Source organism: Ctenocephalides felis, unplaced genomic scaffold, assembly GCF_003426905.1.
Source record: "Ctenocephalides felis isolate EL2017-DRISC unplaced genomic scaffold, ASM342690v1 CF-g0.4_SCAFFOLD_01886, whole genome shotgun sequence".
In the NCBI taxonomy this organism is placed as follows: domain Eukaryota; kingdom Metazoa; phylum Arthropoda; class Insecta; order Siphonaptera; family Pulicidae; genus Ctenocephalides; species Ctenocephalides felis.
In genome coordinates this window covers 92,706,819-92,733,877 of record NW_020538040.1, presented here as the reverse complement: position 1 = coordinate 92,733,877, position 27,059 = coordinate 92,706,819, and the positions used below count along the sequence as shown (strand labels likewise).

At 30.8% G+C, this 27,059-nt stretch overlaps 1 protein-coding gene across 1 annotated transcript in view; it reads left to right on the top strand.

The window, feature by feature from the left end:
* Positions 1-27,059, top strand: part of LOC113378298 (transcription factor IIIB 90 kDa subunit) — a 177,233-nt gene that overhangs the window by 35,164 nt on the left and 115,010 nt on the right. The window contains exon 2 of the mRNA XM_026618832.1: positions 1,895-2,019. Within this exon, the coding sequence (XP_026474617.1) occupies positions 1,958-2,019 (62 nt within the window). The 5' untranslated portion in view covers positions 1,895-1,957. The remainder of the gene's footprint in view (positions 1-1,894; positions 2,020-27,059) is intronic.

The window sequence follows — 27,059 nt, the reverse complement described above, 5'->3', positions numbered from 1 at the left end:
TCGACTAAAATTTTGTAAAAATAATTATATGTTATGCTACTATTTATTTATTGCATCTTTACATTTTCATTGGACCAACAGTCAAATGTTGGATCCTAAATTATCATACGCCTACTGATTTTTTGTGGGTATAGACCGAGTAACAAGTTTTGATACCAGAAAATTTATCTTTACTATTTGATAATTTATGCTACTATTTGATATTTCCACTGTGCAATTGTTTCATCAGAACTAGATAAAATGAAATATTTTAAGTGATCACATTTTTATTCGAATAGATCTCTAAACAATTTCATTAGTATCACATATTGCATCACATTAGCTGCATCTTCACGTTCTCATTCGATCAACAATCAAGAGTTAGATCCTAAATAATTAGACACCCGCTTTTTAATATAATAACTTTCATTTCCAGAAAATTGTATACTTGAAATTTCCACCATGCCATTGTTCTATCAAAATGGGTTATAATAACCTACATTTCAATTGATTACGTTTTGACTCGAATCGATACCTAAACTATTTTCATTAGTTTTGGGGTATTATAAGATAGTATTACATCACATTAGCTGCGTCTTCACGTTTCCATTGGATCACTTCCAAGTTTCCAACAACGAATTCTGTTTTTTTTCGTGGGAAAATTTATAGTGATTTCATTCGTTGTACAGTGTCGTTGTTAGCCTCCGGTTGGCCACTTATATTATCAGTATCGTGGCACTAACAGGCGTTAAAAGTTCCAGCATGCGCTTGTTTGTGTTTTGCGATGCAGCATGACCACAATGCGCCAAGTGTAAAGCTGAATTCACGCGAGTGCGACATTCGATCAGATATTGCTTGTCCGTGTTAATAATACAATGGTAATCGGAACACGCGATCAAAATAATTTATCGTGTACATTATACATCATGATAGGAATAGAAATAAAGTTTATTTAATTATTACTTAAAAACAAGTGAATTGACATTTTCAATTCCCAACGGCAAGTTGCGAAATAATCCAGTAAGTGACCGCGCCCAATTAAGTTTTTAGCTTTCTGTTTTCTTTCAATAAATTTTGTTTTGAGAAGTGTTTGTAACTGTTAATAGCTATTTTTTAAGCATTAACAGGTTACGAATAACAGTGGTTTTTGAAGCCATTTCATATAGGGTACAGCGGTGCTCGAAGTTGCGCGAGTAAAAACGTCCACCACCAATATGTCAAAACAAGTGACGTTGGTAAAGTTTCACACTATTTGAAAGTAGAGGAAAAACTATGTATAACCTTGATGAAACCAGTCTTCGCTGGTTTGATCAAGGTGTACAAAAGTATTTTCTGCATTAAATGTGTACAAAAGTATTTTCTTTCGTTGTGATTTCATTTGGTTGTGAGCACTGTGGTTTAGTTTACGAGACCTCAATATAATTTTTACGTATCTATATGTTAGTTGATTGTATAAGATGTATCGTTAATTTTAAGTTAGTTTCAACAGTTTCTTTAAATAACCTTTATAAAAGCTTACACATGCGTGGGTAAAAAGGACCCGGCGAAGGTGTACCATAAAAGATAGTATGTGAAGAAGTAAATTAAGTTAAATTAAATTAAATTAAGTTAAAATAAAGCAATTTTACAAGAGATAAATAAATAGTTATTCCAACTCTGCTGAACATTTTTGATAAATACCAGATCAAGATTATACATGACAGCTTTAAAATTAAATTAATTAAAAAGCTTTTTTGCTTTTTAAACTGATAAGTAACTATTAATAGTATTAATATACTATTTAATGCTACTCTAAAAGATTTAGTTTCATAATATTCATAAAGTTCATAATGTTATGATGTAAAATTAATAATTTTTTACATATAAATGATGTCTATCGATTGTATTAATGAAGCGGCTTATTTTATTTTTTCAGGGTAAAGTCTAACGTAAGTACTGAGTGTGAAGTCTAACGTAAGTAAAAGTATAATTCCAAACAATGTGGGAGGATTTTGAAGATCTCGGTAGCGCAAGTTGTGGTCAATGCTCTGATTGTACAAGGTAGAAATTACTTCACTTTTAACCGAGAAACTTTTTCTCATTTGCTTCAAATAGTTTCGACATTTTGTTATAGATGATAATTTTGCACTTTCACACTAGAGCTTTTTACAGCTCGTTTGCATTGGCTTCTGTATGTTTTTATATATAAGAAAGTGTTTATTAATAGGAATTTTGAGAATTTTTAAAGAGCCTGTAAGCAATGAAATCTTTTGGAGAAACTTTATTATCATTGTTTAATTATATACAAATTCAAATTATTAGTTTTAGCTATTATTATTGTTATTATTGTGTTTTTTTCTATAATTTTGTAAAATAGAAATGTGATTGTCCCATCTTACAAAAAAGTTCAAACTCAAATTCATTATATTATGGGCTCGTCCGGAGGTAAGCGGTTAAGAGCGACGGGACCTGAATCAGAGGTCCCGGGTTCGATACTCACTTATTACTTAAAAACAAGTAATACTGTTGTCAGGCAGCAGTGATAACGATTTTCACTTGGAAATATAGATAGCAATATAATTCCAAGTGAAAATAGCCCTTGCCCGGCATTGCTGCATCAATAAAAAGTCAGCCCTATTAGATTAAATCTAATAACAAAACAATCATCAAATATGGATGGATTAACCATTGGGTTACCATCTAAAAAATACGAAGAAAGGAGAAGTTTCAGCCCAACAGCTCATAGAACGTAAGGTTCTGATTGCTGTTAAAATATAAAAAAAAAATTATTATATTTTTTCTGCACAAACCTTTTTTAACAAAAAAAAAAATCGGAAATGAAAATTTTCACATATCTTTACGATTCAAAGGTTTGTGAACATTTGACATACTACTCAAAAATGAGCATCAAATTTATTTTAATTTAAGAATATAAAATTGTACAAATTTGATTTACCTGTTCCGTTGTAATATTTATTTGTTAGATTGCAACGCGGCGCTTACGCGCTTCGATAAATTTGAAAAAAGTTCAAAATTTTCAAAATATAAAAAAATCTATTTTTTTCAAAGAAGTAAATTTTTTCTGAAATTCCAGAAAAACCTATTTTTGCCGAGTTTCGAAAATTATCAAAACTTTTTCTAAAAATAACACTATTATTATAACTAACACTATTATTATCTATTTATGAGCCAGGATTATCCGTGGAGCGGATATTCCAAATGTGCATATGTGGGGAGTCTCACATGAGAACGAACGGCAGGAGAAGGCCGTAGATAAGTCATGTTCATGGTACTTCTTGCTTCGATATAATCGTAGTCTCATTAATATTATTGCATCTTCATTGGCGACGCAACTGTTCGGGTGTCGGACAGGGTTCTGCAACCATTGAAAAAACGTAAAAACTTTTTCAACCCTGCTCCACTCTATTAATACGAACTGTCTATATTAATGCACTTCATCTTTTATTATTTATTCTCTTTATTCACTCATTTATTATCTCTAATTACACTCCCTGTTCCATTATTTATTTCTATCTTAATACTTTCTTCCCTTTATACCTATATTACTCTTTTGTTATTTTCAAATATCCATAGTTATCTTATATAGTACCATACTGTCATTCATACCAACATTCATACTACTAATTTCAATTCATACTATCAGCATCGCCATCTAGGCATAGATAACAATATTAAACTCGCTGAGACACAAGGTTCACGACAAAATTTATATTAGTTTTTTCAGCTTTTAAAATTATTTCAGCTCTCAATATCACTTTTTATTATTATGCCTTTAATATCAAACGGGACGAAGGTGGGACCAAACCCGGAACTAGTGGTTACAAATCCACAAGGCCACTTCTGGCTTACTTCTAATTCTGATAATTTTTAAATACGTTACTTATTTATCATTGTCAATAAAAGGTTTCAGTCCACTGTTTTGTATTTCTTTTTCCTTGACCCGTAGGGTCCCTTGATGCTACTACGCGGTGGTCTTCTGTTTGCTAGAATTGAGCAATTAGCTGAGTATTTGTAAATAACACTAGTCATGGAATTGTACGTCGATGCATTCATTATTTTTGATTGTTTGTGAGTCATCATATGAAATTTTACACAAAAACTCTATATATCGATGTATTTATGATTGTAATGTAATGCGTCAAGGCAACAGAAATTTCTAACATTCAACTTAAAATGATTGTTATTCTAATACATTACGACATTACAACATTCTCTTATTCTTTTGGTTACAATAACTGAATTTGTTCCACGGATTCTTGATATAATAAATAGAACGAAAAGTAAATTCTATAAAACTTTGATTTTTTGTGTATGCATTAGTAAAATACGAACTCCAAAAAAAATATACAAAATATAATATATTAAAGTTACATTTTTAAATTTCTCATACATTTTTTATTATGTGCATAAAAATAATTTATTATTATATTAAAAATTTAAAAAATGTTAGATTTTCTTATGAAAACTTACAGATGTTAACTTACTAATGTCTGCATATAATAATTTCTGCATAAAATAATTTCTCTTATGTCCATTAATATTTTACGTATGTATTACAAAGATTTAAAAAACGCAATGCGTTGTATGAAAGTTGTTTTTTGTATAATTGTAACCAATAGCTGGTAATTTCTAACAGTAATTGGCGTTTTTTGCCAATCAATCATCATTATTGTTTAAAACAGTCATCGCATGTTTCAATTATAATAGACTTATTTTAAGCTATAATTGATTTTAACATTAGATTTCAATCATTCATCATATATTTTCTTCAGTTACTCAAAGTTTACCAGTAATGAGTTAAAAATGTTGTGTTCTTGTTGTAACAATTTAGCTACGATATGATTTAGCTGTTTATATTTTTTCTTTATATTAATTATATTGCATTTCTCTGATACAAAAATACTGGAATTACAGTACATTTCGTCAACTCGTAGCTTTAGACAATGCTTACAAATTACTCGTATTTAAATTTATGGTAAATTTGACAGCTGAAGTAATCTTTTTTCTTTCTCATAAATCTATTAACCCTTCTATAGTTGACATTACTCAACCTTTTGGCATTAGGAGGTTGAAACGACAATGGCCCTTAGACTTAGTCTTAGATTAAGTCTAATATATCATATTAATTGTAAAACTGAGAAGTTCTCATTGGAGTTCTTCTTAGGCATCACTCATTAACATTGTCTTTTTAGCTCATAGGAATCTTTATGTATTTCTGATTGCTAAATAAAACTGAGTTAAAAAAAAAAAAAAAAAAAAAAAAAAAATCTATTAGCTATTGTCATTGAATTCTTCTTAACAAAGTCGATTTTTAGCTCTATTCGATATATTTTATCATTTCTCTAATACAGATATTATCACTTGCTATATTACTTGACTATTGTGACTTGGAAATATATTTTCACTAATATTATAATTTGAAAGCTTGAAACAATACTGGGTATTGAATCTGAAACCTTTCTAAGGAAGCCCACATACTCTTACAGTTACAAAGTTTTATCACAATGAGTGACGATTTTGATAGCTCGTTTAATAACTGCATATAATCAATAATTACTTTATTTTGTCAGATTAAATGGACATCAATTGAATTCAGTTGATATTAGAGCCATAGCTTGAAATCGCCTTCTGAGGATTTAGGGTAAATTTTTACTTCGTGCAATTCTGAAGGTTCTATTGCTTTGAAGGCCAGATTAATTTTTTATATGCAAGTGTTAATGAATTTGATTTAATTAATTAATTTGATTAACTATTCATATGCAAGTGGTAATGCATTTTGCTCATATTAAATTTTATATCGTATTCAGTTCAACATATTAATTTTTACATATTTTTATCAACAGTTTCCAAGTAAATAGTATTTTTGTGTACGGTACAGGGTTTCAATCCGAGTATCTCTTACATGCAAATCGCGCATGTATCCTAATATATAAATATTTATTTTTTATTGACTTTGATATAGCATTCACGTGCTTATATTATTTATGTTTGCATCTATTCAATGTTCTACATAATTTTTATGTGTTCTATTCAACATCTACATCACATGGATATGCTGTACTTCATTTTTTATCCTGTACTGACTTTTTACATTTTATTTAGTATTTATAAATTATAAATTTTCTACAATAGATGTTCTTTGTAATCAGTATGGAAAACTCTATCCGAGTACGCTTTACATGCGAGTCTGTTGCCATCAAGGCTATGCCCGCCGCAGAGGACGGGCTGTAAAATGCTAAATGTTAGCAGTTTATTTGTGCAGAACCATCAGATGATTAAATTTGTAGAGATTTAAATCCATAAAACGTTTTTTTGGCATGTAATAGTATGTTACTCTACCTGAACTTGCGTTTCTCATTCGTTGCGAGTTTTCCAATATCAGCAAAAACTGCAAATGAAACAGACATCAGAGCGCAGGCAGCGTTCAACATGAAAAACTCTTCAATTAACAACGTTGTTTTGTTTCGTCTGAAAACAAATAATGGCATCATAACTCCAAAGGAAACATTATAGTAATAATGTCGGAACGCTCGTTGCCTGTACCATGTCTTAATAACCTACGCTTTATAGTCATTTCAGTTTCTTATTGTTAGCAGTTACAATCGTTCTTGTGTCGCAGCCATGTTAGGAATCTTCCTTCCGCATTGTTCGGAACCTATTCTCGTTATAGGACCATTAATTCGCCGACGTCTGTATAAAGACAATATTTGTAATAGAAAAACGACAAACTCTTTTACCACTGCCAGTCTATTGCTATATTTGTATATATATAAACGATATTTTATGTGCATTTTTATTGCTTGAGCAATCAAACATCTCGTGCTTTAATTAATAAAAGCGTCTCTCTCGAAGACGGGTTAATATATTTTCTACTTTAATAACAGTCACGCGTCAGGTAATTTTATGTTAGTACCTGTTTAATGGTTCTTGGAATATATTGGAGGTTTATTGTGAATACAAAGTAACGAGTATAGATTTTCAATGTTTTTATTGCTTTTAAACTCTTACTTTTATAATTGCTGTTCATTATTTGAAATATTTTTATAAGCAAAGAGTATGTTTATAATTATTTATATATATGATAAACAATTTAAACAGTGTTGTATATATAAATAGCAGCATGTAAATATAATGTCAGTAAGCATAAATAGCAGATTATAAATAAAAATTGGTTACGGAGTAAGAAAAAGCAATAGTATTTTACTCCGGTCTTCAAAAATAATAGGGGAGGCAGGGTACAGTTCTGTCAGGGTAAGGTAGTGACAGTCGCCATAACAGCTATGCTATACTGATTTTGACATAGGGTCCAAAGCGAGAAAGAGGTAGTATGTTTGTTTGAACAAGTTTCCACTATTACATTCAGACTGCGCCTTACATTAACATGTAAGGCGCAGTAGACTGCATTGCTTTTAAAGAGTCAAAAAAAGTTTTTTTGTTCGATTTCTTTTAATAATAACTTATTGTATCTTATATACAGATAAATCACTTTTCTTTAAGTTGAACATTACTAGTAAATTACCAACAATCCTATACTGATTTTGGCATAGGGTTCAAAGCGAGAAAGAGGTAGTATGTTTGCTTGAACAAGTTTCCACTATTACATTCAGACTGCGCCTTACATTAACATGTAAGGCGCAGTAGACTGCATTGCTTTTAAAGAGCCAAAAAAAGTTTTTTTGTTCGATTTCTTTTAATAATAACTTATTGTTTCTTATATACAGATAAATCACTTTTTTGTAAGTTGAACATTACTAGTAAATTACCAACAATTAGTTTTTGCTTAAATACTTTAGCTCATTGATAACGATGATTTCTTTCACAAGTGTGTGTTGGGTACGTTACGACATGTGGTTGGTGGTTCTTGTCGTTTTCGGGTGAAGATTAAATAGATAAAGAAAAATCTAACTTAAGACAAAATACGAAAGAGTAAGAGAAAGGAAAATTCAATACAAGAAAAAAATAGACAGAGATTTCTTTTTGCATTTGTTTAAAAAACTATGTTTTGTTATATTATATCCATAAGCTTTATTTAAATGATTATGCTGTGTTGTGTTACATATTTCTGACAATAAAAGTCGTTATAAACTATTTTGGTGGTAATACCTAATGTTTTTTAACCTATTTTTATGCCTGTCACAACCGTCCGCACCCCAAGGTCGTTATCTTGTATGATTTGATTATGACTAATCCATCATATTTAAGAACAGTATTACAGTAGACAAGTGTTTTAAATGCCATTTAGTTTACCTTCTTCCCAGCTTACAGGTAAATTAACAAATTTATACCCAGTATTTTCTACTAATTATTAACTTACAATTAGTATAAATAAAAAAATAATAATACTCATTCTTATACAAGGCATCCATTATAAGTCCTGGTGTTTGATATTAACACTTTCCACTCGGGAGCCTGACTGCTCGACTGTGCGCTGCGCTCGGTATATTATAGTGCTATACATATCGCTCAACTCGGAATTTTTTTTTGTATCGGATTTTGAAATAAAATTTATAGTGAATTAATTTCAGAAATATGAAAAAAATCACATGTTGTAAGTTTAGTTCGCGACGACACGATTTGCCGCCGGAGTGGCGGCATCCGAGTGGAACGGTAAAACGTATCATGCCGCCGCAGTGGCGGCATCCGAGCGCAACGGTAAAATGACCATGCCGCCGGAGCGGCGGCATCCGAATCGAAAGGGTTAATAATATTTTATTTGATGGTAATATATATAAATATTACCATAATATATATATATATATAAATTCTCATTATTTCAAGAATGCGCCTACATTGGTCTCAATTATCTTCCTGTAAATGTTAGCAATGTATCAATATGAGGTATAATATATACGTTCACTCTTTATCTTATATATTCTACATTTCTTTGATATATTTTTTTCCAAATTATTTGGAATGACTCGTTACCATAAGCGAGTATTTATTATAAACAATAGGCGGAAGAACAAATGCATTGTGAGAAACTTTTTTTGCATAGTTAATTAAATTTCACAAAACAATAGGTTGTCTTAAAAAATAAAAGCCAATTTGAGTCAGATTCAATTTCATCTGATATCGGCTGATTCGCCGATTTAAGAAATGCCAACGGCGCAAAAGTATGTGAGAATGACTTTCACAAGGGCTTCCGGCCTCAAGAACAAAAATGCCACATGTGTGCTTCTAGAATGCATTTTAGCAGACTTTGATTTAATTCAAACAGTGCTGTGAACAATTAATAGGTCGTTCTTTTTTTAGTTAAATATTATAATTCATATATATGTATATGGCTCATAGAACATTTTTTTTAAATAATATTATATAATGCTTACCGAACTATATCTATAACTGTATTTCAATTAAATCAATTGACTTGTATAAAACAGCTTATAGAACACCTGAAAAATTCTAGCTCCCACATTTCATAAAAAATTTTAAAGTATGAATAGTCTCGTGATTTTAGCGACTATCGTATTAAATAACATATTTGCTATGTTACCAAATATGAAAGATATTATTAACTTAAAAATAGTAAAAAAAATTGAGTTTGTAATTCAGCGTTGTATTTTTTAAAAAAGCCATTCTTCATAATCTATCAATAGATAAATTATATTTTACACTTTATTATCGTAGCGAATGAAGAAATTCATTGTTATGTTTTCGCAATAAAAATTACGTTCCAATCTCTATTATAGGAAGTTAATGTTACCTTTTGTGAGAATGCAATTTCAGAGGGTAATAGCCCACGGTTATCGACGAGAAGAAAAAAGTATCATTAACAAAGCAATTTATCGTGGGAGTATATTGAGTCTAGAAAGAGTCTTTTATTTTTTTATGAATAATTCATGTGCTTTTAAATAGCTTATATCCGTACCTGTTAATAACAAAAGATTTCGAATTGCATTATGTTCTTGTTCCAAATGACTGATTTTTGTACCACGTTACTTCGTTTCGGTCAGTGACAATATTCTGACATTTTTCGTATTTTCCGAAATATAAATTACATTACCTGAAAATTCAACAGGTGTAAACATATTTACATTAGTTTAAATTCAACTTTATATGATTATTCGATGGTTCTCAACTGTTTAGCGAATAGTGTGATTTTTTCTTAATTTTTCGTCACTAAGAAATTTCTAATGTAGTTAAAACTTTACAGATGATTAGAAACATTTTTAAGCGTAGTATTTGGTCTATATTGACCAGAATCTTAAAATTAGTTCATCATTGATTTTTTTTATATCCAAACTATTTCCTCATCAGTAATATTTTGTTGTACCAATTTGCAGAAAATGATAATTTCAGAATAAATAAAAAGACTTACGTACACATTTATATAAAATATATTTATAAACAATCAGACAGAATTTTCAATAAAATGGAAATGTTTGCTACAGTGGTTGCATTGGACTGCCTATTCATTGCTCCGTGCGCCTCTGGGCGGAAACAGTGTTGCCAATGGGGCACCACAGTGTTACCAATCTTTTGGTGTTACCACATGTTGTTCTGTAATATTTGACGGTTCCGAGACATGCCACAACATAAATAGATAACTCATTGTCAGTTTATAATTTTTTTGCAGGCTATATCCAGAACCTAAGTTTTTACTTATATGACAGCACTTTTTTTTATTTCTATATAATTACAACCTATCTGGTAAGGCATTCAGTAATTTTGGTGACATTTTGTAAATATAAGATTTTAAAATGCTACCCAGTGGTAGTCATTTGAGGTTTGAAAATGGATAAAATAAAATTACAGAACAATAATAATAACTTAACATTATATGTTATTTGCTAAATCTAAACTGTTAGTTTTTTTTATTGTTCTGGGATTATTTGATAAGAGCAAGTCTTTTGGCGAGTTGATTCGGATAATCTTCTCCGAATACCTAACACCAATCACTTTTTTATAAAAATATTAATAAATTTTGTGATATATATAATATAGTCCAAGAGCCCGTGGGCGGATGACAGTATGTATTTTACGACACCTGAGATTTTGTGCATCGATTCCTCTATACCTATCCTACATGAAATGGGGACTGACTAAGCCCAAAGTGGCGGACACAGCTACTGCGCAGCTGGTAAAGGTACCTTTTTTTCGCCCATATCCGAACCATTTTACGACGGTTGCCGTTTTGAAAATTTGAAAATATAATATTATTACTATCGTAAAATACCAATGGCAGACGATTATCGCGCGGTTAACATGGTGGCAGACGATTTTGAAAATGCAGAAAAAAATTTTTTTTGAATGTATTTTACGATGTCTGCCATTTACATATTTTATTCCTTATAGTATCAAAACCTTATATTTATCACGGCAGACGTGTACCTGGTGGACCAACATCAGCAGAGTTAAAAAACTCAGCTACCATTTGGCGTGATAGTATGCATAAATCTCCATGTTTTATACCGATATAAGCAATTCTTTCATAATGATAATAGAAATTAATATTTGTTAGTTTATATGTGACATTTAATAATGTTGATGAGCGGAAAAAAGATTTTTTACGCCAAAATTCGTAAAGATTAAAGTATACAAACGATAACAACAATTATTGTAATATTTATTCTATTTTTTTATTTATTTTAGTCTATTTCAAAATATTGTATAAAAATAAAGTTATACAATATTATATATATATATATATATATATATACTTTCTTTATTTATTATAATCTCGGAGCCATATCTCGCTTTTGATGATTCCTCATCATCCGCTGAATCAGATTCTATAAAATAATAAATCAGATGTAAAATAAAAATTATTTGAAAATCCAACTGAAGATGTTTGATAAAGACGAGATTCTCCGACCATACTTAAAAAATTAAGCTGAATAGTATTAAAAAGATATTGTATGTGGGTTCTTTGTTAAGTGTAGCAAACATTTGTTGAAGATCGATTTTTTTCAGAGAATTGTAAGGTCTTTTTTTTGTTAAAGAAGGCTGGATTGAAATCACAACCAGTAAAAGCATGACAACAAATTGAAATTCTGGCAAACAACTAACCAGTTCACTTCGTGATGTTAATATATCTCTGGTTATTTTCAACCCCATTTAGCATCCAAATATTTGAATTACTATATTTCTTAGTTATGTCATATTACCAATTCATATTACCAATATTATACTGATATTTTGCAGTATCGAAGGCTCTAATAGGAATATTGCATCGATATGCTCAGCGATGTTACGCGCGTGATTGATAATGTTTGTGTCAGGTTCTTCATGTGAAGTACAACAAAAATCTTCAACAACACACGATTGAACATTTGTGATTATCATTGTATAATTGACAGTCTCAGAAATTCAAATAAATTAACAAAATTTACATAAAAAATATCGATCTTCAACAAGGGTTTGCTACACTCGGTTTAGCAAAAAAGAAAATTTAACAGGAAACCACCTAAGATATTCGTCAAATATATAATGCAAAAAGACCTAAATGACGTGGTTCTTGGACGGTACAAACTATTCATTAATAACTATAAAGTTTACAATGTCAATGAACAATTCAGCAGAAAAAATTCTAAATTTTGGTGCAAGTTCAATCTCGTGTTTTATCAATAATTTTTAAGAGCCCACTATAACTATATTAGGAATAATATCTATAACAAGCAACCAACATTGTTGGGCGCATTAAAGTATGGTCGAAGAATCTCGTCTTTATCAAACATCTTCAGTTGGATTTTCAAATAATTTTTATTTTACATCTGATTTATTATTTTATAGAATCTGATTCAGCGGATGATGAGGAATCATCAAAAGCGAGATATGGCTCCGAGATTATAATAAATAAAGTATATATATATATATATATATATATATATATATATATATAATATTGTATAACTTTATTTTTATACAATATTTTAAAATAGACTAAAATAAATAAAAAATAGAATAAATATTACAATAATTGTTGTTATCGTTTGTATACTTTAATCTTTACGAATTTTGGCGTAAAAAATCTTTTTTCCGCTCATCAACATTATTAAATGTCACATATAAACTAACAAATATTAATTTCTATTATCATTATGAAAGAATTGCTTATATCGGTATAAAACATGGAGATTTATGCATACTATCACGCCAAATGGTAGCTGAGTTTTTTAACTCTGCTGATGTTGGTCCACCAGGTACACGTCTGCCGTGATAAATATAAGGTTTTGATACTATAAGGAATAAAATATGTAAATGGCAGACATCGTAAAATACATTCAAAAGAAATTTTTTTCTGCATTTTCAAAATCGTCTGCCACCATGTTAACCGCGCGATAATCGTCTGCCATTGGTATTTCACGATAGTAATAATATTATATTTTCAAATTTTCAAAACGGCAACCGTCGTAAAATGGTTCGGATATGGGCGAAAAAAAGGTACCTTTACCAGCTGCGCAGTAGCTGTGTCCGCCACTTTGGGCTTAGTCAGTCCCCATTTCATGTAGGATAGGTATAGAGGAATCGATGCACAAAATCTCAGGTGTCGTAAAATACATACTGTCATCCGCCCACGGGCTCTTGGTCTAATACATTGTGGTAAAAATATCGTTGTAACAATGATATTGTTATATCTTGTACACATGATTTACATAATTGAAGACATATAATGAACACTATCAGAAATGAAAAGCTGTTTTATAAATCAGTATTGTATTATTGTTGTTTACGTTTTAGTATTGCGATGGTGCTGTGCAAAAAGTGAATAGCAAACGGCTTCTTGACTTTTCCATTAGTATGATCATGCTTTAGTAATTTGAATAATCAAACTAAGCTAAGGAAACCGCAGCTCCCGTAAGTTGAATCGTGAGTGTTGGCTGCGGTCACTGATGCGCCGCGTTACGCTCGGTCTGGGTTAATATTGTTAACTTTACAGCTTTGCAACAGTTACAACTATGCGATCGTCTAAAGTTACGAATCTTACAGCAATTCAAACTAACTAACAAACGAACAAGAGTTTACACTTTGTGATTGACGGGGGATTAAATGTTTCGAATTCGCGCTGCTTCGCTTGTTATTTTGCTAAATAATACTCGTTGCAAATACTCAAAACGCAAGGTGGTTGTTAACATTGTCAGAATAATGATGTGAAAGCACTTGTTATGCGAGTTGTACTTGCTGAACTCAAAATGAGCTTAATGTATATCATAATATTATTAGTAAGTTTATTTATTAAACAAATTTTTAGTGCATATAATTTGTATTTAACTAGAGAGGATTTTTATGTATTGCGCATGTTAATATTGTTTCTGGAGAATAGAGATTGGAATGTAATTTTTATTGCCAAAACGTAACAATGAATTTCTTTATTCGCTACGATAATAAATTGTAAAATATAGTTTATCTATTGATAGATTACAAAGAATGTCCTTTTTTTAATACAACGCTGAATTACAAGCTTAGTTTTTAAGTTAATAATATCTTTCATTTTTTGTAACATTGTGAATATGTTATCTAACGTGATATTGCAACAAATGTCGCTAAAATCACAAATTCTTACTTTAATATTTATTATAAAATATGTGAGCCTGAACTTTTCTGTGTTCTATGAGCTGTGTTTTACACTATGTTTATTTCTAGGTATCGACTCAATTAGAAGGCAATTGATTGATTTAATTGAAATACAGTTATTCACTATTAACCTTTCGTCGTAAGTGTCTATCCCAAAAAATAATAAATATTGTGTACTAAAATTTAACATTGACTATAGGGTAGGGCGGGTCACAAAGGTCTAATTTGACATTGAACAATTAAATTGTGAAACCAAAACCAAACCAACTATATAACAGCAAATAACACATATCGACCAAACTTTACTACTCCCAGCTGATTTTTCATAGTAGTAAAGCGCTTTTTGCTGTTTTGTTAAAAATTTGTCACTTGGTCCATTTTATCCCATGGACAGGGTAAAATAGGCGGTCGAGGGGCAAACAAAGTCCATGACTGATTTTTAATTTTGAAGGAATTTTAGGAAATAATCATCAGCAAACTCGGAATAACTGTTTATTCAATTTATTTCTTGTAAAATTGCTTTTGTTAACATAATTTACTTTTTTATTTGCTATTTTTTATTGTTTACACATTTGTCAGGGTAATGTTTCAGTTGGTTCTATTTACCCCACCCAAATGTAAGCTTTTATAGAGGTTATATAAGCACGGTTTAATCTAGCTTAAAAATAACAATACATCTTACAAATCGATTGAATAACGCATACTTAAAAGTTATATTCAGGCCTGATAAACTAAACACCAGTACTCATAACCAAAAATACTAACAACTTGAAGAAAATACTTCTGTTATGGATTTCTGTTTGCCGTTCATCACCGGATACCGACGTTGTAAGGTGATGGCTGATTATCCTTTTTTTCTCTATATCATCAAATATTGTTAAAAAAAAATTATTTACTTTATAAATCATTTTTATGGTTTATTATATAAGGAAGAAAGGTCTAAAGGTCACCCAGTGGTGACCCGTTTCGACGTTGATTATGTATAGCTTAAAAAAGTAATAGTGGTACTGATGTGAAAAAATTAAATATTGCCTATGTAAAAAAATTTAATAAAGCCTACGAAAAAAATTCTTACCTTCACTTGTTTTTGAGATATCGGTGGTGGACCTCTTTACCCGCGGACTTTAAGCCTCGCTCTGCCCTATGTACATATTACATTTGATGAGTCCTGGATTTTATTGTCAATTTGTTCGTGTTTTGAAGAGGTAATCCAAATACAACAAATAGTTTTTCTCATTTTTTTTTATTTTTGACGTTTTTATATAAATGTCTATATACATATCAAAATCGCCACATTGTAATATCGAAGTCAACTATAAACTCTTCATCAACTCTCTTATTATTTTTTTCTTATACCCATAAAGTAAATATCGCTAATTAATATCAGGGTGTATTCCCATAACACACAATATAATCATGATACTGCAACTTAAATACATTCGTATATTGATTTTTTTTTTGAAAAACTTTGAAGAAATGCTGTGTCAGCACGTGTAATCAGTGCAGCAAGGAATCGTTGCCGACGAGCAATGATCGTCATAGGCCGTCGACATCATTAACACGTCGCCAAAGAGTAACTAAGTCGGGTTATTTCACACGAATAGTAAATTCTATGCCATCTTAATTAGTTTGATAGCTCTGGTAGTAAAAGCCGTTTAGTGTTATGAACGGTGGATTTTACGAATCCGGAATCGTTCGAGAGTATTGAAAACATGGTTCAACATCGGGCGTAGATAACGTAATTGATAAATATGTGTATGTCCACCACCGATATTTGAAAAACTCGTAAAGTTGAGGATTTTTGAACTGCAATATTTGAAACTAGAGGAAAAAGATGTATAACCAGCCATCACCTTGATTCTTATAACGTTGCTCTCGGAAGAAAAACGGAATTGTTTGAAAATCCATAGCAGAGGTATTTTCTTTCGTTGTTAGTTATATTTATGTTGAGCACTGTTGCTAGTTTACGAGATTCTTTATAATATAATTTTTAATTAATTCAAAATTTATTCCATGCTATTTCCATGCGAAGTTTGATTAAATTGCGCACTATCTAAAAGTTAATATTATGAGCTAAATCTTTCAGAAAATTGTTTTTTTATCAATTTGCAACCATTTGAGCTTTTGGGAGTAAGGAAATTCGAAAAGGTTCATATTAAGGACCACCCTAATGTATATGTACTGAGCTTTGAGTCTGGATTGGTTTTTGCTAAAATCTGGCTTTATTCCCGCACCTGGTCACAATTTCATATCAAAATTTCAAATTTCATTTCTTTCTATGTTGAGCACTGTTGCTAGTTTACGAGATTCTTTATAATATAATTTTTAATTAATTCAAAATTTATTCCATGCTATTTCCATGCGAAGTTTGATTAAATTGCGCACTATCTAAAAGTTAATATTATGAGCTAAATCTTTCAGAAAATTGTTTTTTTATCAATTTGGAACCATTTGAGCTTTTGGGAGCAAGGAAATTCGAAAAGGTCCATATTAAGGACCACCCTAATGTATATGTACTGAGCTTTGAGTCTGGATTGGTTTTTGCTAAAATCTGGCTTTATTCCCGCACCTGGTCACAATTTCATATCAAAAAGGTGTATTCCGTTTTTACTAGATAAAAAATATATTTTCATTTAATAATAGATGTTTCGGGTACTGCGTAGTGAGAGGCAAGGTAAAGTCCGCTTACAATTGAGTCGAATTTTCATTATTTTTTATCTATATAATTTTATATAGAGTTTTGCTTTACATTTGTTTTTAATCGCAACCAGAACTTAACAAATTCTATTATATGTTGTGTAATCCTATTAGATATGGTGTAATTAGATGTTTTTTAATCGACTGCTAAATTAAATGTTTGTTTTCTTTATGTGATGAATTTTTTATTACAATTTCTGTAATATTGGACCAGCCATGCTTTTTTTTATCTGGAAACTTTTCAATCTATGTGTTAATGCGAAAACTAATGTAACTACTGCTTGACATTAGGCTGCACGAGAGAGGTATCTAACATGGAACTTTAACCACTAGACTACGAGGAACCTATATTTTATATGGATGGTAAATTGTAATATGTTGTACAAACTATCTACCTAGTATTTAGCCAAGTATTTTACTATCTGATATCTAGATCAAGTTAGGTTTATAGCAACTCCCAATGCTTGCTGATTGAAGATTACAATGCATATGTAAATAAAAATGATTTGATATTTTATTTTCAATCATATCGTATGTCGTGCGTAAAGTTTTTTTTATTACTTTTTCTGATGAGTTCGTTTTCTGATCATATCGCATACCGCAGTGGTAAACAACCGTAGTATTTAATTAACACACTTAATACTACATAGAGCTCACGGATCTTGTGACTAAAATATAATAATTTTGAAATATGAAATATACAGGGTGGTATAAAGTAAAAACATAGGGCAACCCAATTTTGTACTCACGATTAAATATCCTTTTCGAAAAATAGCTGTAACATATCTCTTTGAACCAAAGTCAATTATTATCGAAATGTAAATAAATAATAATGTTTTGTTTTTTATTTTTAAGCTTACATTTTAAATGGCTCTTCTTATATTGCGTGCATACATTATTAAATGCATAAGAAATATTTTGAAACTTTTTACTGCTTTTCAAAATGATTCGTTGAAATGGTCTTCGTTGATGAACGAAGGTAATTTATGGTTGAGAAAATTATGTAAATGTTAGTTAAGGAAATTGAGGTTAGTTAGTTAGTTTTTTTATTAGTGAAACATATAGAAGAAATGAAGTAATTAATGTGCGATGGAAATACAAATATAAAAAATGCCAGCATATTACAACATAAAACTATATAGGATGGGGCAAAAAATTTCAAACACAGTTCATAAAACAATTAAATAACGCATATTTAAAAATTATATTCATGTATCAAAAACTTAAGAATAGTGCTTGAAACCAAAAAACTAACAACGCGAACAAGACTTTCGTGGAAAAATTGGCAATGTGGCCATTTATCTCGTAATTGCGACGATTTTGGGTCAACATATTTTTCTTTCCTTTACTTAAAATAGTGCCGTTCAAAAATACGGTAGTTTTCTTGTTTTTGAGATAATGGTGGTGGACCTTTTTACCAGCGGGCCTTTGAAGCCAGCTCTACAGTAGATGTAGGGTCCGACGAACTTAAGCCATCAAGCATCAAACGCTTTCATACACATTTTTATAAACAAAAAAATAAGATCCATGTGTCCTAAAGAGACTGTGAATATTAAACAGTAGTTTCGTTTTGTTATTAACTTCCCGTAGTGTAAGTTATCGCAATAAAATCGAAAATGAAAATATTTATGTAATTTTACTATTTGAAACCTTCTGATCATTTTGGCATATATTAGAAAAAAATGATGTATGTGTGCGTGTGTGTATGAGTGTTTGCGGATACAAATTTTGTCGACGATTTTGCGAACACGGATCAACCGGTTTGAATGATTCAAAAAACATTCGATTTCTGTTAATAAGGAGAAGTGCTGATTAGTTTTGGCCAAGAGAAGTCTGGTCGTTTTGAAGATAGGGGGCAAAAAGTGCTAAAAATGGTAATTCAGTTTTTGAGAGAACGGTGTGTCCGAATTCAATTGTTCTAAAAACAAAGAAGAACTGATTAAATATTATCGGAGATATAATAAAAAAGTAAAAAATGCCATTTGGAGGCCAAAGATGAACATTAGACATACGCACATCAAATTATCAGATATTTTATTGAGATTTCAATAATAAGTACAAATTGTGTTTACATTTCTATGGGTTCCGTACCAAGATAATGTTTCAACGTTAGACTCCAGAAATTTCGGTACGGGAAGTTTCAACAATTTGCCTTAAGGCACGATGCCATGCACAGTAGTTTCTTTTTAAATAGATATTTCTACATGTAGATGTTGATCGCAATCGACATGTTGCCAATCACTGCGTCATAAATACGCTACTGGCGCTAAATGAATAGATATATCTATTCCTTGCGACTTATGTAGATTCTCAATTCCGGACGTGAAGCATCCGTTAATTTTACAACCATTAAATAACTAGTTAACAATTTTAACGTCCTGCTATGCAAATAGAATGAGTTGAATATGAATTAATCGATTCGACTTCTCAGACTTCGACGATTGAAAAGTGGAAGTGATAAAAAGCAAATTAATACGACGTGATTGGCGTTGATTTTGCATAGCATTTAAGTGGCCAGATTGCCATTGATCCGGAACTAGCTTATTATGTGTATTATTCAAGAGATCATATATAAGTAAAATAATATTGCATTTTGTATTAGCCATTCTGAATTATCAAAATAAAATTAAATATTAATATTAATATTCAGGTCATATATTTTCTTTTAACAGAAGTGTATTTATATTAATGTATTAATAGATAGTTTTTGCACTTTCTATGCTAAAGTCTACGGGTAATACGGTCCACCACCGATATCTCAAAAACAAGTAAAGTTAAGAATTTTTTAACAACAATATTTGAAAGTAGATGGTAAAAGATGTATAACCTGCCATCACCTTGATTGTTACGACGTTGCTATCGGGATATAAACGGCAAAGTTTGAAAATCCAAAACAAAAGTATTTCCTTTCGTTGTTAGTTTTTTTATTGTGAAACACACTTGTTTAGTTTACGAAAACTTAATATAATTTTTAGGTATACGTTAGTTAATTATTTTATAAGATGTATGGTTAATTGTAGGTTAGATTCAAAAGATTTTTTTATATAATCTCTTCAAAAGCTTACACGTAGATAGAGCAAGAGCTTTTCCTTGGCAAAGGTGTAAAAAATAGAAAAAAGTGAATAAAAGAGTAAATTAAGTTAAAAAAAAGTAATTTTACAAGAAACAAATTAAATATATAGTTATTCCAACTCTGCTGATGAATATTTCTGACTAAATACAAGATCAAGGTTAAATACAATGTTATCTCTGTAAAAAATGTACCCGTGAAATTTATATTTTGCATTGGTTGAATAATTTTGCAATTATTTCGCAAAATCCCTTTAAAATTAAGAATAGGACGTTGGTCCTGTTTGCTTCCTGGGCGTCACATTTTACCCTGCCTATGGGGTAAAAAGAACCCGGTAACAAATTGTTGAAAAAACAGCAAAAAAACACATTTCTACAATGGTGAATAAGATGGGAGTTTTACTGAATATAGTCAGATAGTTGTTTGTTTGATATGTGTATTTGTTGTGATATAATTGGTTTGGTTTTCACAATATAATTGCTCAATGTCAAGTTGGACCTATGTGCCCCGCCCTACGCTATTATGTTTTGTATTAACTAGATATTTTAGCAAGGAGACCTTTATTATATTATTGTTGAATATCAAACTATACATTTTTAAAATTCCTGTAGTTTTTTTAAATAAATTTTATCTTATTTACTATATATGTTGATATTGATTAAATTAAGTATTTAAATAATGTATTCTAATAAAACTATCATCTTATTTTGATAGGAACCTTTTGATATGTATCTGTTCATCTATTGACCGTGTTTTTACTGGTGCTATAAAAGTTAGGCTAGTCAAAAACCAGTTAGGAAACACTTCGTATTTTAAATTTCAAATTAGACAACCATGTTGATCGTAAATCATTCCGGTCGTTCGTGGATTTTCAAATTATTTCCTACTGATATCAATATCGATTGTATGCACAATTTATTAACTTTGCCGGCGTTTTGGATATTATCTCGTTAAATACATGTTCGGAATTGGATTTAGATATGCTGCTTTTAATTAAATGTTATCATTGCTTATCAATTTATGTAACATTAATTGGTATCATAAAAAAGGTTGTTGTCGTATTTTAATACACGGTTTTTACAGAGGAAGGAAATTCAAATTGAATACCTGATCGTAAGTGTAAAAATCAAGTATTTCTGCTTTCATGAAGTAATATCGGTTTTACGAAACGCATATATTTTTGTAATAACTGCCACATTAATTATTTTCTGTGTGTTATGTGTATAATGATAGATAACACACTATTAACAGACATTAATTCAGAGGCTTCTAAATATACTATTACTATTTTTTTATGGTTTACTATAAACGATGGGTCTGTTTAAGCACTATATAACAACGTTTTATCACCTTTTGCATCGTCCTCGTTCTTTGTTATAAAAGTAGTTGATACACGAGGCTTGAATTCTAGACGTTTAAAATTAATTACAGCAAATATACGCAGATACGTGTAGCATGTGCAATGCATTGTAATTAAATCTACAGCCTAATGTCGAAATAGCCTTTCTGCGCAATTTGCATTCTATCTCGTCATTGATAGTGCAAAAACTTAAAAAAATCAGCACGAATACTAATTGAAAACGGATATTATATTTAAGAAAAAATTGTTTCTGCTTGGTTTCACGCTGAAATTATATTCTTGAGAATTTGATAGAAGATTTATTATACATCTCTTTGGAGAAAGGGACATTTTACTCTGTCGCTCAACGCCGCGCACTTTCCAAATAAATTCACAACTGTATGCAATTTAATTTATTATGCGGCGCCAATCACACGATTTGCACTACTGCAACTAGAAAATGAAAAAGTATGATTGAATCTAGTATTCCTTCCGCCTTGTCTTGTATAATTATCAGGTGAGTGACTGTATTTAATAATACATTACTCAACAGCGTAAGAAAGAATACTGGGGAGAACAATGAATAACGTTAAATGTTTTATTGCAAGAAATGCACAATTTATTTTCTTTTTTTTATGAAACGATTATGAATTGCTTTTTATTATGATGGAACGAGTTGTTGGCTCTATAATAACACATGATCAAGAAAGGTCGTGACTTCTGTACGAAGGGGCTCGAATTATTGAAGAAATTGACCTTTTGAACATTCCACTCGCCCATTAAAAATAACAGAAATATCTGTGCTATTTTTATATGTATATATTTAATTATATATACTTACTTATATATAATTAATTTTATCTCAATTTAATTTAATTCTACAGTATTTGATTTGATAGTTAACCTTATCTTTCAACTTTTGTTATCTCGACACATTTCATTTGAGACAGACCATGTGACGTTGCGCTAATTACGTATTGCTGCGGAAATTTAGAATTTTTTAGAATCTCCTTATATTACCCATATGAGGCTAAAATTATTGTGTGCTAGGGCTGGGTTTATGTAGTATTTTCGATATGCATGTGATATTTAAAACTTTGTACTTACGAAATATAATGATAATAAACAATTTTTTATGGCAACGCTATGTTACTCTCCCTTCTTGGTCACTCAGGCGTCAGTCAGATATAAAACCTAACATAGCAAACGCACAAACGTCAAAATAAGAATGTTATCGTAACTGCATCCTTCTTATGTGCTTTTATAACACATACATGAAGTAGAACGCCTGTTTTCACAGAAAATACATAGCATTGACAGTTCTTAGTACTATTTTATACGAAGAACCAGGGATTAATTAAATAAATTTTGATCTTAATTTCATTTTTAAATTTTTAACTTGCCGTAGGGTAAGTGATAGTAATCGCAAATAAATCGAAAATGAAAATTTTTATATATCTTAACACTTCAAAGGTTTTTGAACATTTTGGCATACCTTAGAATAAATGAATGTATGCGTCTGTGTGTGTATGTGTGTGTGTGCGGATACAAATTTCCGTCGACGATTTCGGGAACACCGATTTGAATAATTCAAAAAACATTCGATTCGAATTGATAAGGAGATGTGCTGATTAAATTTTTGGGATGGCAGGTTCAGCGCTTATGGACTATCAATAAAATTAAGTTAGGAAAATGTCATTTGGGGGCCATAAGTGTTTATTGGACATATGTACATCAAATTATCAGATATTTTATAGAGATTTTAATAATGTGTACACATTTTGTGTAAATTTGTTTGGGTTCCGTACCAAGATTTTTAATTACGGTGCGAGAAGTTCCAGCAATTTTTCTTAAGGCACGAAGGCCACTAGTTACATAATATGATTAACATTTATTCATAGTTTTCACGTCACGCTTATTAAATTACTTGTGCTTCTATCATAATATCTTTGCCCTCGCCTGGTGAGGGGTTAGGCTGTACAGAATCGTTTCGCATTGAACGTTTTTAAAATCGCTTAGACAAACACATATATGAAATTTAACTGTATATGACAATGATTATTTTAATGCATATACATCTTGCTCACAAAAGTGAACCTTTCGTCTCGCCTGGCAGGTACTTGTGCTGGTTGGAATGGTCTGGCAATTTGGTTTTTGAACTTCTCAATAAATAAATTAAATCGTATAGATATTTGAAGCTTTCAGGAAGCAGTTTAATTTTCTTTTTTTTCACACTTTCAAATGTTTGGACGATCATGATGTATAGGGCTGAAACCTGCCAAACTATCGTTTTCGCTAAGAATCACTAGTACAAACATTTTTAGTCTTACAAAATCATCGTTATTCGAAAGGTTCACTAGCTCCTGGTCCGTTATACTTGTCTATGAGCGCTGTTATGGCAACGCGATGTTACGGTCTATTTTACCGGAGATTTGGCCCATAAGTATATTATTTCCACATTTCGAGAAGTTCGTGCAACTTGCCTTAAGGTAAAATACCACTTACAACTATTTATTTTATACTATCATAGCATCAAATTATTCTAAAAAACTTAACATTTCAGAATATACTTTGTTATATATTTTTGACTTCCCGTTAAATTATAGTAAGTTATAGTAACCGCAAAAAAATCGAAAATGAAAATTTTTGCATTTCTCGACGTTTCAAAGGTTTCTGAATATTTTGGCATACCTTAGAAAAAATGGATGTATGTGTGTGTGTGCGCGTGTGTGTGTGTGTTCGGATACAAATTTTCGTCGACGATTTCGAGAACACCGATCAACCGATTTAAATAATTTAAAAAACATTCGATTCGTACTGATAAGGAGACGTGCTGATTAGTTTTTGGTGGAGGCAGGTATAGCCGTTCCGAAGATACGGGGCAAAAAGTGTCTAAAACGGTAACACGGTTTTTAAGAGAACGGAGCATCCGATTTTAAAAATTCAAAAAACATTTTACTTGTATTGACAAGATGAAGAATTGATCAAATTTTCATGAAGGCAGGTTTAGCGGTTTCGGAGGTCTAGTAAAAAAAGTAAAAAAAATGCTATTTGGCGGTCAAAAATGATCGTTAGACATATGCACATCAAATTATCAGATATTTTATAGGGATTTTTACAATAAGTATGAATTTTGTTTACATTCCTATGGGTTCCGTAACAATGTTTATTTGTTAGACGGCGACGCGGCGCTTACGCGCTTTGACATTTCGTCTCTATGAAGTTAAAGCAGAACGATTGCTTTGAAAAAAAGTTTAGAAGTTTCAAACTATGCCATAATAAAGAAAACTTTTTTTTCAAACAATTTTTTTTTGTTTCTAAAAAATCTAATTTTTTCGAAGTAAAATTTTTTCAAAAATGTTAATCGCTTTTAAAAAAATAATAATTTTTGGTACGGGAAGTTCCAGCAATTTGCCATAAGGCAGGATGCCTTAATTGCCTTAAGACAGAATTCCACTTACAGCTAGTTTTAATTTGAATTGGAATAGTAAATGTCACTTTTTTATGCACATGACGAATATACTCATCCAAATTTTCCACTACTTCATGAAGAATATTTTCGTCAATCACAGATAACTGACTAATTTTGTAATGAATAGTTAAATGAAATCCAGGGCGATTGACTAATGAATTTTCAAGAATGTACAATCTGTTTTGCTTTATTGGTACTGTATGAATTATGTTTTTCGGACAAGGTTTTTCAGTTTCGACAAATAAAATGTATGAATAAAACTAGAAATTGATCGTGCATCGTTGTTGCATTCTCCGTGACTTACCCAACTCGGGCTATGTTAGAGCAGAGGGTGCATGTGCGCACCCATGTGTGCATATGTGAACTCAACGTGAAATCACTCATCCCGAACGCCCCCGTCATGCTGCTATGAATCAATGTACAACTTCGTGCTCTGGCTGACCTCTCTTTTTACATTCCCTTCAAATCGACGTATAAAAATTACTTGTAAGGATTGGTACTATGAATGGAATTGCTCACCTCGATGGAATATAAAGCGCTAGTTCCCATGCATCATATTGTCAAATCACATAGAGGCGAGTTTTATTTGAATTTTACTCAAAATTACACCACACATCAACAGTGTTAACGCGTCATTGCCAACCCTGGTATAATAATTATATTTTATTATCTCCATGCAGGATAGCGACAATAAACCCTCATTCATCCCTTTCATTGTTACGCGTCCTGTCGCAAAATCAGTAATCCATTTTTCCTAGAATTTTTATCACCTGTCCCTGACTACATCATACAATCATCCTTATATTTCCAAGAAATTCGCACTACCTGTATCCAGTTTAAATTCTTCGTATCATGCAATTTATCAACCAATACCTGTTCGGTTGATAAATGTAATATCCACTGATTGGTTCCAAAATTGTAATGGGGTGTCCTTAACTCCACAAAATGGGCCAATCAGAAAAATATATAAAATTATAAAATCTACATAATTTAGTATCAACCTAAAATTCATATAGCTAAGATCAGTCGTAAATTAACACTCAAATCCATAACATCTAATTCAAACCTAAACTATCTAATCATCTATAAGTCTTAACATTTCAAATATACAATAATTAAACAGTTATTCATCATCTTTTATTTATCATCTTTTATTTTTATTATTCAAACGGTCTGATATAGCCAACAACTAAATATATCTGGTCCTTCGGCAAAGTGCAAGTGTTCAATAGAGTTCGGCAGCATCCAGATAGATCACGAACTTCTTAAACACTTTGAACCTATCTCAACAAATACTTTTTTGGCCATTCAAACCGAATGGTCATTTTACTAAACAAACAGTATACGAAGATGTACAATATATTCTCAAACAGAGCATGGATTTTTGATAAATAATGTAGTTGGTTTTCATCAGTCTTAAAGCAAATTACTGAAACTTCACGTAGCATAAATATCCGAGGCATTTTAAGGGGGGCGATACATGTAATCGCCTTAATTTTTACCATTTTTTGAGGACTTTTTAAACTGGGAAGGAATGATTGAATCTTTTTGAACTTTTTTAGGGTTATTTATTATATATTAAAATACACAAAAAAAAATTTTTTTTAATTTTTTTTTTTTAAATGGCTGCCGTAAAAATAAATCTGCCAAGAGCCTCTCGGAAAACGCCATCAATTTGCGGGCGTTCTCACTTTTCGTACGGTGATCTGAATTTAAAAAAATTAGTTTGTACGTGTTCATAAAACATATATCTTCTAGTTAAACCAAAAAAAAAATTAAAAAAGTCACAAAATCGTAAATTGGCACACCTTAGAAAAAAAAAGTTCGATTTTTCACCTTTTTTTCAATGTTTTTTTTGGTAAAAGGGTTAATTTTTGAAACATTTTTTGGAATGTTTGAGGTTTAACTAGAAGCTATTACTGTAAAGTAGATGTGTGCAAAATTTCATTGGAATCGGTTGAGAACTTTTTGAGTTATCCCGCCCGCAA